This window comes from Labrus bergylta, chromosome 9 (genome assembly GCF_963930695.1).
Source record: "Labrus bergylta chromosome 9, fLabBer1.1, whole genome shotgun sequence".
Classification (NCBI taxonomy): domain Eukaryota; kingdom Metazoa; phylum Chordata; class Actinopteri; order Labriformes; family Labridae; genus Labrus; species Labrus bergylta.
This window is the reverse complement of record NC_089203.1, coordinates 27396748-27410501: the sequence shown is the minus strand read 5'-3', so window position 1 is coordinate 27410501 and position 13754 is coordinate 27396748. Positions and strand designations below refer to the sequence as shown.

At 41.4% G+C, this 13754-nt stretch overlaps 1 protein-coding gene across 1 annotated transcript in view; it reads right to left on the bottom strand.

Annotated features, from left to right (window-relative positions):
• Positions 1-13754, bottom strand: part of LOC109998244 (LIM and calponin homology domains-containing protein 1) — a 100266-nt gene that overhangs the window by 4548 nt on the left and 81964 nt on the right. The window contains exons 15-28 of the mRNA XM_065959067.1: positions 12607-12912; positions 11986-12085; positions 11736-11818; positions 11547-11655; positions 10983-11057; positions 8318-8346; positions 7426-7539; positions 5255-5347; positions 4882-5046; positions 4629-4723; positions 3438-3599; positions 2636-2731; positions 871-979; positions 6-53 (exon numbers count right to left, since the gene is read on the bottom strand). Coding sequence (XP_065815139.1) covers positions 6-53; positions 871-979; positions 2636-2731; positions 3438-3599; positions 4629-4723; positions 4882-5046; positions 5255-5347; positions 7426-7539; positions 8318-8346; positions 10983-11057; positions 11547-11655; positions 11736-11818; positions 11986-12085; positions 12607-12912 — 1584 coding nt within the window. The remainder of the gene's footprint in view (positions 1-5; positions 54-870; positions 980-2635; positions 2732-3437; positions 3600-4628; positions 4724-4881; positions 5047-5254; positions 5348-7425; positions 7540-8317; positions 8347-10982; positions 11058-11546; positions 11656-11735; positions 11819-11985; positions 12086-12606; positions 12913-13754) is intronic.

Genomic DNA, 13754 nt, shown 5'->3' with positions numbered 1-13754 from the left:
CGGACGTCTGTCCCCGTGGTCGTGTCACCTAACTGTCCTTTACACACCCCACACTGAAGAGAGAGGGGGGGGGGGGGGGGGCTTCTTAAATATTGTACCTGAGCATACTTAATCCACACTTCATGTTTCATCTACTGCAGGAAACTCATTTCTTACCTTTTCAATATTTACATTTCAGACTGTGCAACATGAATATTTATGCTCTTTACTCTTTTACTCTGCATTAAACATTATATCTGTGGTAAATATTTTTAAATATACATTGTCCCTCTTTAAAGTAAGTTGTTTGTTGCTGATGGATGCTTGTACAGTATGTGTGTGCACTTTAAGGTGAAGCATGTCTTATTGTGTTGAACAATGTCTGACTTGCCTTCTCAGTCTGAGACTCAACAAGCCCATTGATTCCTACTGACAATATTATTATAAGTAAAACTAATCATTTACATTTTTTACATGAGTGGAATGGTTCGGCACAGCAGAATAAAGTTAACTTGTTTACAACAGGGTTCATCTGTACATTTTCTGGGGGGTAATGTTAGCTGAGGATTAGTACACACTGGAGTATTTCAGCACTACAGTATGTGGGATCTTGAAATAATAGTATCCACACTCATGATAATGAGGAAGACGTCATCCAGAGGCTCACTGATATGTTTCCTGTAGTGTCTGAATAAGATTGGAGGCCATTGAAACAGTAGAATATGCTTTAGTTAACAACACAACTCCTTGGGTACGCTGACATTCTCCCTTACTATTAATAATTTTAAACTCAAATTAAAACAAATTGATAGAGAAAGACAGAATCTGGATGTATGAGGACTCTCTCTCTCTCTCTCTCTCTCTCTCTCTCTCTCTCTCTGTGTCACCGACCTTAAAGCATTGAATGTGGAAGAAGAGGCTGAGTGTCTCTATGATCATGGCCGCTCCTTTTCCTAACGGCTGCCCGCAGCTGGAGCAAAGCTTCTTCCCACTCACAGACCTTCAGGAGACAAACAGAGAGAGACACACACAGAGGGACAGATAACATGTGAGGCTTCTCTTTCCTGTTAAAAGACTTTCAACACTTCTGGTGCTTTGAGTTTTATTTTGTATAAAATATGCAGGTTTTGTGTGTGTGTGTGTGTGTGTGTGTGTGTGTGTGTAAGAATATTTCCAAAAACTGAACATTTTAGTATTCTAGCTTTTTGCTTAATTAAATTGGTTTCATTTGATTATTATTCATTTCTGTATATTTGTTGTTGTTGGTTTATTTACTGGGTAGGGGCGGGAGTGAGTGTGGAGAAGAACAGTGTACTCTTATTCTGTTTTTGTGTGTATCTAAGGATGCTGGCTAATGTACACATTATAAAAATAAAAAAAAGATGTGAAAAAAAAAGAGTTTCAGCAGCTCTCAAGAAGAAACAGCTTGACGAGGATGTTGATAACAAATGTATATTTGTACTGGACCATTGAGAAAGACAGGAAGTGAGATAAAGAAGTGATGTCAATACAGAGAAACTAAATCACACCTCAGTTCTCTTTAAAGGAAGAATGTGAAACATGTTACACATAAATAACGCAGAAATCAAGTACTATATCCTGTAAATGTGTCTCTGAGTCATGACTGTTTACAATGAGTGAGAAGCTTGAGTCCTGCTAGCTGTACTGTTGTCAGAGCCGTGTTTACATGGACGGGACGGCCTTGTGTATGAAAGCTGTTTCAGTCAAGGACTAGAGAGAAGAAGTGTGTTTAGATCACGGTCAATATGAAGCTATGAGTTAACATTAGCATGCTAACACAACAATGCAGGACACAGGCAACTGCGGCTTGATCAAAAGACAAATTTGTCCGCCGCTTGCTCTTAATGGAGCTTAATGATGGTGCGTTCTAACTGAAAACTCCTTCCTGCGATGTGAGTGGAGAGGGGTTGGAGGTGTGCTGCTGGAGGAGAGCGGAGGATTCAGAATAGCGGAGGTGTCACCAAACAGCAGTTTCTTTTGGTTTCATGTTGGTGCTCAAGGGCGACACCTACTGGATCAAATAGTCACACCGTCTTCCTTTAAACAGTAATGTAGCAGCTCCCCTTCACAGTAAATATAACTTCTCTTGATCTACATGTTCTGTTGCATGTGTCTCTGCTTTTTCCCTCTCCTTGACACAGACACTGTTAACAATGCATTAAATTAAATTCTATTCAGTGAGGTGTTGCTCTTCATCATCTCACATACAGACTGTCAGCTGGCTTCTTCTGCGGATGTCCTCTGTTTTGTCTCCAAGCTTGTTTGTCTGTATTTCTTTTGATTAACGACCGTTTGGGTTGGTGGGTTTATGCCCTTTTTGTGTCTTCTGTGTGTTATCTTAATAACATACATTTTAGTATTTCTTTATTTTATGATCGTGGAGACATTTTCTGACATATTTTGCAATCACGTCTGCCAATGTGCTCTTCACTGTAAAATAAAATAAAATGCAAAAGTCCATATACTGAATTATAGTTCCTTCTGCATTCAATGGTCGTTGCTTCAGTGATATATGTCATGATGTGGTCGGATCAATGGAGGCAGCAAAGCAGAAAATGACAATGCAGAAATGAACAGCCCCCCCTCCCCCCCGCCCCCCTCCCTCCCTCCACGCGGGCTGCTTGTGATGCGGTACCTGTTGGGTGCTGGAGGCAGTGTGTCTGGAGGTGGTGGACATGGTGCGGGGGCTTTTGATGCGCTGCGTCCCGAGTTATTATCAATGGAACCGATCCTGGAAATGGACAGCAACATGCAACACGATGATGACTCACAGCTACAGCGACTCTTTATTGGCTGCTGGTGTCAGATGCAAACCAATCAGAGCCAGGACAACCTAAACCCTGCTTAATGATGTTTTGGAACAAATCATTGTTTACTTTATTCTTTAAAATGCTGTGTTACGTGTGTCTGAAATGTTTGATTCTGTAAACTCTTTTTATCTCTGAGCATTGCTTCTTCATCTTGAGGAAGACAGTGTAGGTGAAATAATGGTACAAGATGCCACCTGCTGGCCAAACAGGTGAACTGAAGGTGTTACTTTAGATCCACTCTTTCTAAAGCTCTGCTATTTATTTCAAATGTGCATCTAAAGACGTGCTGAAAGTGGATGGAGTTAATTAAAAATTAAGAGTTTGATGATACTTGAGGGCAAGGACAGACATGTAAAAGAGTTTTGATTAAAACAAGGTTTGGAGTTATAGTTTAAAGAAATGTGTTGCAGCCATGATAGAAACACTGCAGCTTAAAATAAACCCTCTGTTGTCATAATGAGCACATACTGGTTCTTTATGTGTGCCTGGTTGTGTTTAATACCTTACATTGTTTGAGTGAAACACTTCTTCTGGGACAATAGTTGTAAAATTTGAAAGGGACTGAATTTTGGATCAACAGAAATAAAACCCCAAACAGAATTTGCTGCAGAACTGTTTCTCACACACCTCCTGTCTCCTGCTGGCCGGCCGGGCTTGCTGCTGTCCGCTGTGGCCTGCTGTTGCTTCTTCACCGGAGTCGAGGTTTTGGTCGCCGCCTGGGGAAGTTTTTGTCCGTTCTGCAAACTGTGAGAGAACGTTTCTGCTTGACTGACGCTCTGACTCACCGAGCTGAGGAAACCAAAAAAAAAATATCAAGATAAATTCTTCTTGTTTATTTTTGTACCACTACATAATCTCAACTGAGAAATAACAGTGCTGATAGTGATGGTATTCGAGCAAGAATACAGGCCTTAGTTAAAAGTGTCAGACGTACAGCAATCTGAACAGAGTATGGTGAAAACACATGATGCACCACGTCACTGATTCCTGATGTTATGATAGGGGGAGGCAGCAAGGCGAAATTAAACCAAGCCACAGTGTTTTGCACTACCTGTGAGCAAAGCATGGCTCATTTTTTGAATCATAAGGCTGACAATGAATCTGCCCCAGACGTCATAACTACTAAAACAAAGATAAGAAAATGTGACGAGTCACATCTCGCCTTCAGCTTAACCTGTGAGCAACGGTGAGTAATAAAGAGAGACGCATTCCTTCCTACATGTCTGAGAAAAAAAACCTGTCCAGTTTTTCTGGAGTCTACTCAATCAACACAAAATACAGATCAAAGCTGGACATTGAAAATGAAGTAAGCCACATATTTTTAGTGAGTTGTTCATCTTCAGAGAGTCAGGTTAAAAAAAAAAAAAAATGTTTTAAGTAATCACTGTAACATCTTAAAAAAGTGGATGTTTCATGTTTCAGTATCACTTTTAATTGCTTCCTATGAAAAAGCTGCTTGTTAGTTATTTCAGTTTGTTGTCACACTGAAGTTTCTTTTCTGTAACATTTGAGGATCATTTCAAGTTAAATTCTGAAATATAGGAATTTGTTAGCAAAGAGCGTTTATCGATATATGTTCATGTACGATGTGTATGGTAAGGCGTGGAAATATTTGTATCTGCCAAAGGGGGGCTGGCAGGAAGCAAAGTCCCTGATCATGTGACAGCTGATGCTAATTTAACACTCAAATGTGTGTGTGTGTGTGTGTGTGTGTGTGTGTGTGTGTGTGTGTGTGTGTGCTTTTGTGTGACCATTAAGCCAGACCATGATATATATTTTTAAGCTTTCAAGCAGCAGTTTTTGAGATAGTTCACAAACCTTCTGGCTGTTTTCATGCTGTCATCTGCAGTGCTGATGTCACTGGTCCTGTCGTTTTCTCTCCTTTTCCACTCCACACTCTCTGTGCTCCCCTTCTGTGCAGCCCAATCACAAACAGAGGGACAGTAAGCTGAACGACCAAATAAAACAGAAAAAAAACCACTGTGCCCACCTCCAACAGTTTGTCACACAGAGAGACCCTCACGAACAGAAATGCAACAAACAATCTCAAATCATTGAATAAGACATTCACCGACTGCCTCTCCAGCAGCTCCTGCTTGCGTTCCCAGTCGGCCAGCGAGCGGACGATGGTGTCCTGGGGGGCCGGGGTGAAGGAGACCTCGCCTCGGCTTGGGGAGGGCAGGGCTGAGGAGCGGGGAGTCAGAGGGGTCACGGTTTCCTCCAGTATCCTACGCTCCTGTTGTAACAGAAGAGCTGGGTCAAGTTATCCACAGCAAGAGTACAATCATGGGTAAGATAATCAGACAAAGAAAACCCACTTTTGTCTTCAAAATCACATTTAATGAACCTCATCACATATAACAATTAAAACGTTCAGATATTCTGTCTGACTTGGTCACAAGACACCAAAGAAATGCTTATCAGGTGCAACATGTGCCACACACCTCCTCGTGATACTTCCTCTCCTCCTCCGCCACCTCTCTCTGTGCTCTCTCCCACTCCTCCTTCAGCTTCTCCTGCTCGCGCCGGTACTTCTCCTGTTACCACGGCAACAGACACATGACATACAGCACAGAGCCTCAAACGAAAGGAAGAAAGACTGAGGCTATGTTTTGGCAGGAAAACAGAGATGATGCACATGACATATCTGAGTCGCTTTTCAAAAGGTTTCCAGTGTGATTACACAATCTGTCAGTAGTGCATGCAGCTTTACCTGATCCTAACTGACTTTAAACACTGCTGTAATTACTGGTAAACTCTATAATATGACCATGTTGGATGCCCTCAGTATCTACTTAACTAACAGAGCTGAATGAATGAATCGGTTTCTTTGCTTTTTCTCTGGTAAGGCTAAACACTGGCTAAGATCTGATACTTGTGTGTAAGGGCTACACAGTCAGCAGAAGCAAGAGAACAAGGCACTTTGGACAAAAGGCAAAATTAGAGCATGCAGAGTCTGTGGAGCACAGGGTTCCTACACAGTCTTCACACAAAGCTTCCCATGATGTTTCAAAAATATTAGAGTGTCTTTGAGGTACATGACTAAAATGGTACCTGGGAATCATAACCACAAATCAAACAACATCCTGATTTTTAACATTTTTCTAGATACACACAAGTTTCAGAATGTGTAGGAACCCCCCAAAAAAGACGGCCAAATGTATTGCTCCAGGATGTAGGGAGGAAGCAATTAAAGCAAGCCAGAAGAGAGAAAAAGGATCGCGGCACAGCGACGAAAACAGAAACATACAGGGAGGTGACGACAAGCACTTTGATGCACCAGACATTCATCCACTTCATCTCAAACAGTCCTGCAACAACCAGCAAGCACAGGAATCTGCTCTTATTGCTGTTGTTTGGAAGATATATTCATCAAGATAACACTGCAGGTAAGAACAGTGCATCATAGACACCAATGAATACTTTTTAACGTCATAAAAATATGTGGACCTGAGATGAACCACTGATCTGATTGGCCGAGGAGAGAGAGGGTGTTTTTTTGGGCAGCAGCAACAGCAGCAACTTTGGACGAAGCCGTTGTGTGAGCATATGTGTGTGTGTGTTTGTGTGTGTGTGTGTGTGTGTGTGTGTGTGGTTAATATGGAAACTGTGAGCTGAGGAAAACAACAACAACACAGTGGAGGTTCTTCAGCTGCACAAAATCGCCCTCTAGTGGTTAGCTTGTGCACAGGAGTAGTGATGATGTGCTTTCAGGGGGAGGATATGCTCAATATCAAAACAAACATGGAGGCAAGCTTTGCAAGTAGGAATGAGAGGTGGTTCACCGACCTGACTCCTAGCTCGGCACTAGCTCAAACAAAGCTGCTTTTGTCACTGACACATGGTTTTGAATCCACTTAAACTGTGAGTATCACATATTGTGGTTTATAATCTGGAGTAAAACTGGGCTGGATTTGTAAAGAAGGTGAAATATTTCCAAACAACTTTTCCCTTTCTTGAGCTTCCTTTGCAAACAACATGTTTAACCAGACATCTTGATCTTTAAACTATGCATGCAGTGTCTGACTGCTGCAGCACTTGCTGTTGAGTTGTAGATTTAAGGAAAGTTAAGAAACTAAAGTTTAAAAACTAGTTAAAAAAAATAACAGACACAGAGCCTCTTTGTCTCGTCCTGTTGTTTGTAAAGCTATACATTTACCATTTACTTGATTTTCTAGCCAACCAATTAAAAACTTTTCATTTGAACAAAATCTGCATCTTTTCCTCTGATGAGTTTCACTCCCTAAAGTTGTCAATGATCATGTTATAGCTAAATTTATTGTGCAAATGGACTAGTGAAGCTATATTTGCTAATTGCAAAGCTCCATAGCTGAACTTGGAGGTCAGCTATGTGTTCAATAAACAAAAACAAATGAAAATAATATTAAGCTTGCTTCAAATTCCTTATGTTTTCCTGTTGGTATAGTTTGAACAAGTTAATCTTTTCCATTATTTCTTCCTTCACTTGATTCAAATGCTCTGAGGAAAAGGTGACACTGTCGTCTGATCCTCACAGGTCTGGTGCCTTGCTCATACCTCTATGATGCATAAGGAATTGAACCCCTGACCTTGCAGACTCATGCGCCATGCTCTACCCTTGAGGTAAACTGTGTACCTGCAGCATGCGCTCCTGCTCTTGCTGCCACCTTTGCTGACGCTTTCGCTCCTCATCCGGGTCCCAAGACCAGCGGTCAGGCCGCCTGGCCTGGGGCAACACCGGTTCTGACACCTGATAGACACCAACAACACACACACACACACACACACACACACACACACACACACACACACACGTCAACATGCACAAATACACGTGGCGCAGAGATATTCATGCGCACATCCACACGCCCACAAAACGACGGCCATTGGCACACAGACGCAGTGTGACCCAACCACAGAGCCGATGTGATCCCACACACATCAACACCAATGTGCACACACATCCACCACAGGAAAAAGAAGAAGGGAAGGGAGGAGACAGAAATAGTTGGTCTACCACAACAGCACTACTCCAATGCTAGCCAAAGGACTCCTACTAAGGAGAGAGAAGACAGAGAGAGAGACAGATGAGCTTTAAAAGGAAAACAAACGCAGTCTCGGCCGTTCTACAGCGTCCTCATCTGGCATGCTACACAAACAGCTCAGTGTGTCCAATGAGATGGAGGAGAGCTTTGCAGAATGGACACTGGGTTTAAAATTGAAAAGCAAATATCTGATCTTTGAAAAAGATGATTTTATTTATTATTTTTTCATGGGATTGTGAGAAATGATCAGCCGACTAAATGTGTATAATGTATTGGATGTTGCATGTTGGGTGCTATACAGTGACAATGATTTAAGCTAGGTTAGGTTTCATTTAGATGCATATCATTTGTATTATATTTCATTATTCATCTTCTCTTTATCCCTGTCTTAATGAAGTGATTCAAACTCAAATACTGTAACCCAGGACGTGACGAGCCAGATGAGAAACAGTAAAAAGGTTTTTCATGAAGCTTTGTACTCACGTTTCCACGGCTATCCTTCTCCGTCCCTTCTGCAGAGCAAGTGTGGGAGAAGAGAAGTTAAAACACAATCACAACAACAGTTTTGCAAACATGTGATTCAAATAAAAAAAAAGCCTTTTGAAGCAGAAAACCTTAAAGGTTGTGCCAAGCATTATTTTGACAAGCTAAGGAGTTAAAGATGCAGATGAAAGACAACAGGAAACCAGTCCACCAAAAGCAACATTTTAACTTTGACTTGTCTCCATGTTTACTGGATCAGATATTTATTATTTGATAAATCACTCAGGGTTGGAGACATGCAGATGTTGATCTAACATTACAGCTTCTGGTGGACAAGCACGCAATGAAAAGCACACTGAAGCAAACATGAAAAACGTTTTATCTACGAAGTTCAGTTGGTCGGCCATTTTTGATAATTTTCTAAAATAATCATCGGTTACTTCCTTTAAGGGATATTTTTTTTAAAAACAACTGGACCGTGCATAATTATCCACTAGGGTTGCAATGGTAAGTCGTTTCTTGTTATACCTTGAGGTGAAAAATTTACAACAATTAAACTATGTTTATACTTTTTTTTTTTAGGAAGAATGTGCAACTTTTTGATCCAGTAGAGGTCGCACTTGAGCACCAGCATGAAAGCAAAACTAACTGCTGTTTGGGGCGCACCTCCGCCACACTGAAGCCTCCGCTGTCCTCCAGCGGCACACCTCCAACCCCTCTCCACTTGATTTCACATGATGGAGTTAAAGAGCCCATATTCTGCCCTTTTTGGGGTTCATATATTTAATCTATGTACCTACTAAAGTATGTTCAGATAAAGTTATAAAAAAGTGTCTGTTTTCATGAACTGCCGCTCCATGCTCCGGCTCGCTTCTGACTCTCTAAGGCTCTGAAGCGCCCACGTTCAGAGTCCCCACGTGTGCAAAGTCTGATCTGATTGGTCGGCCTGTCGGCTCTGCCGTAATTGGTCAGTCGCTCAACCACACTGGCTCCGAGGGCCGGGGAGCAAAAACATTAGCACCTTAGCACTACTGTGCTACCGCAGGCTACGGCATATCGTGGGCGTGCTACAGAAGTTAATGGACGTGCAACATGAGCTGCTGGGCGCCACAACGAGCCAATGAGCTTAGATCAGTGATCTCACACTGACAAGATGTCACACTGACAAATTTTTTCGAGGGGGGCTAGAACCGAGCGTTACATGCAGCTAATGCTGCAGCTAACAGGAGGAAGTAGGAGAAGCCGCGTTTACGCAGACTTTGAATTTTTGCACATAGATGTTCCTAAACATGCACAGGACACTTGGAAAACACACTAAAGAGCAGATAAAACCAGAATATGGGACCTTTAAGTAAAAGCTGCGGCCAAATTGTCCTTGCCTTGAGCTGCAGTTGTCCTGTAGTCTGCATTGTTGTGTTAGCATGCTAATGTTAGCACACTTTAGTTAGCTTGTAGCTTCACATTGCACATAAATCGACACAGAATGACCAAACAAACAGATCTAAACAAACTTACGTGACATCCAAATAATCAGTGAGTATGTTCTTCTTCTTTTCTCTAGTCTTTGACTTACACAGCTTTTATACACAAGGGGAGGAGCCGGCCGTCCCGTCCATGTAAACATGACGTAAACATGACGTTAACATGATGTAAACATGACGTAAACATGATGTAAACATGACGTAAACATGACGTAAACATGACGTAAACATGATGTAAACATGACGTAAACATGACGTAAACATGACGTTAACATGATGTAAACATGACGTAAACATGACGTAAACATGATGTAAACATGACGTTAACATGACGTAAACATGACGTAAACATGACGTAAACATGACGTATACATGACGTAAACCTGACGTAAACGTGACGTATACATGATGTAAACATGATGTATACATGACGTAAACATGATGTAAACATGACGTAAACATGACGTAAACATGACGTTAACATGACGTAAACATGATGTAAACATGACGTAAACATGACGTAAACATGACGTATACATGACGTAAACATGACGTAAACATGATGTATACATGACGTAAACATGACGTAAACATGACGTTAACATGATGTAAACATGACGTATACATGACGTAAACATGACGTATACATGACGTAAACATGACGTAAACATGACGTTAACATGATGTAAACATGATGTAAACATGACGTAAACATGACGTAAACATGACGTATACATGACGTAAACATGACGTAAACATGATGTAAACACAGCTCTAACAACAACACAGCTGGCAGGACTCGAGCTTCTCACTCACTGTAGACAGTCAGGACTCAGAGAGATATTTACAGGATAAACTTGATTTCTGCTTTCTTTATGTGTAACATGTTGCACATTCTTCCTTTAATGATAACAAAAACCTTTAATCTTTTAAACAGTTAACACAAAATGAAAACGTCATACCATTACAACTCTATAATCATCATCTAGATCCTTAAACAATGAAAACACACAGATGAGTTAAAGACTTCACAAACATTTAAGATCATCAACCAGACACAAGAGAGATGAGTAAAGAGGAGGCAATGGGACTACGGGGCCCCTGAAGAAACAGCAGGGAAACCCTGTGCATTCAGCACCCAGGGGATGGAACATGATCTCCACCGAGGAAAGAAAGGTGTTTACCTGGCGGAGCGAAGAACTCCCAGCGTAACTTAGGGTTGCTGGTTGCCAGCGGAGACCTGACACTGTTTTCAAACTCTACAGCGAAATAAAAAAATATGTGGGTGGAGGGAGGGGAGGGAATAAGGGAAGGAAGGGAGGGCGGGAGAGAACCGATAAGGGGTAAATAAATGTCAAAACCAGGGGGGTTGGTTTGGGCATCAAGAGAATTGGGGAGGGTTTTTATATTTCAGCTCCTGTATCGCTGAAGGCTTTACCAATTTCCTTTTTAAGATGTTTAAATAAACATTTAGCACAATTCTGTACATGTCTACATTCTGAAAAAGGCCTTTTAAATCAACCTCAATCTGTTGAGCTGAACAGATAAAAAAAAAAAGGGAAGCAGGTGTTTGTGTCATTTGCAGAATATGTTGCTTATTGTCACAACAAAACAGAACCAAGTTAAAGCTGAAAAAGCAAAATGGAAATATTGGCCAAGGAGGAAATGCTAATCAAACTAAGAAAACCAGGAGATGTATGGAAAAGAAGCGTGCTGTGCTGGTGTTAGAATGGAAGGATTTCACTGACCTGCTGACGTTTCCTTTGGTGGGTGGTGGTATCCGAACGATCCCGGTGACGCCAGGCTTGGTAGGTCCTCTCTTCTCTGTGAAGACTCCTGTGAACTGGGAACACTTGCCTGCAGAGAGGGTCAAAGATCTGTTGGATGTTTCTTCGTTTAGTGTCAAAAGGACATGTTAGTTTGTTTAGCAGCCTCACCTGTGAAGTGACCGGCTGACTTTGCTGTTTGTTCGGGATGTTTTGACCTGATGCTTCAGTTTTTAATTGTTCTTGTTTGGCTTCTGAAAACACAAATACAACAACATTTTATCACAGCTATTATCACATGAATATCCTTGCTTATTTTATTTTTCCTATTCATGTTTTCAAGAGTAAGAGTACAACACTGCATGGTCTGTAATGACAAGAGCAACCACTAGGGGTCAGTATAGCAGCATGCTGTTCATACCTGTAGGTGTTGTTTGCTGAGCTGCAGTGTTGGACTTCTCCAGAGCAGCTACAGGAAGGTTTCCAGTCTTCCCAAAGCTTTCTTCTGGTTTATGCAGCTCCTGTAAAAATCACAGATGGTTTCCAACATGAGTCATGAACTAGACAAGACTGATCAAAAGGCATCTTTAGAGCATGACTCATATGTATTTAGATGAATTCACGCCTTTAAGAGACTAATTCAAACACTCAGATAAGACCTTTGACCTTACTTAAAGGTCTACAAAGCAAATGAAGACATTGAGCTTTGATCACAGCTGTTTAGTTGAATATCATGTTAAGAAGTCAAATAGTTAAAACAGCTCCTGAGAGTCGTGAGACTGAAACTCTGGGTTCCCTAAAAAGCTGATGCAATTTGCAGGGATGCTCTAATTAAGCTCCCTAAATACTGTATCATTGCTGCAAAACCAAAACTAAAATTAAACATTTATTTTTTGTTTTTTCATTCTTATAATCGGATCTGAGTCTTTAAAAAAAGGCAGAAATTATCTTTTTAGCACACCAATAACATCCAAATTGGAATTGTGTTCACTTTATGTACATCTTTAGTTTTTATTTAATAGTTAAAGATTGTAGTCCTGACCGATGGGAGCGAGGTTGGCCGGCTGGGTGATGATGAATGCTCGGTGACTTTGTCTTCCCGGACGTCTTTAGGAGCCGTCTCTGCTCCACTCGGTTCCTCCTTTGCCTTTGTCGAAAGCGGGCTTCCTCCTGCGTTTGAGGCGGGCTGACTGTGCGATGATGGGGCAGCTGGCGATGGAGCGTCCACAGTGATGATATCTGTGTTGGAAGTCGACGCCTGGAAATGAGGAGGAGATTCTCTTCCTTGACTCTCCGGCGAGGTTGGAGCGCTTCCTGCGTCGCCGTTGACTCGAAGCAATCCATCCGCCTGAATCAGAGAAAAGGTTTAACACTGGATCATGTTATCATACATTTAGTATTGGGGTGCATCCAAATTGTCCCTACTGTCTCCTTTCACTATCCACTTTACCTGAAACCCGGGGAAAAGGTCATGAGGTTAAGGAAAGATGTTAGGAGAATTCATAAAGGACTTAAGGAAAGGAGATCTCGTTGCTCTGACAATCCGACCACATTTCCACTAGGAGACGTCATTAAATACGACGGGCCGGCGGAGGTTAATGATGTGGGTCTGCCGTGTTAAAACTACAATGTTCAGAAAATGGACTACAAAAAGATTATCTAAAAAACTTTCCCCTGTGCCTTCTTACCGGTGAAATAATCCTAATTACCACGAGGTTGGGATTGAAATAAAAGCAATATAGAATACCAGTCTACAAGTAAGAAAAGTGAAACCATCAGCTTCCTGTCCAATCAGAAATCAACATCAACATAAATATGATTGGATGAAATGAATGTTAAATTTATGCAAGATATACAAAATGTTTTAAGCATACAAATGTACAACTGCACAGCATCCTTAAGTGAATGAAATATGTTGAATAAAACATCATCTGATAAAAATGTCTCTTATCTTTTATCTCTTACATGATCTGTGTCACTTTACGGTCATCGTTAATGTTCGTGAGCGGTCGGATGCGCAACTCGCTTTAAATGTTGCGGCTGCAAGGAATTGTGGGGCGGCATATCTCATCTCCTTTGGTAAAGGATGGTCCAGTGTATCCTAAAGGAGGTTATAAAGGAAGCACTGACCCACCTTTCCTTAACTTTTAGAGAATTCAAACAGCTCTTATCATGGCCGCTTACATGCTT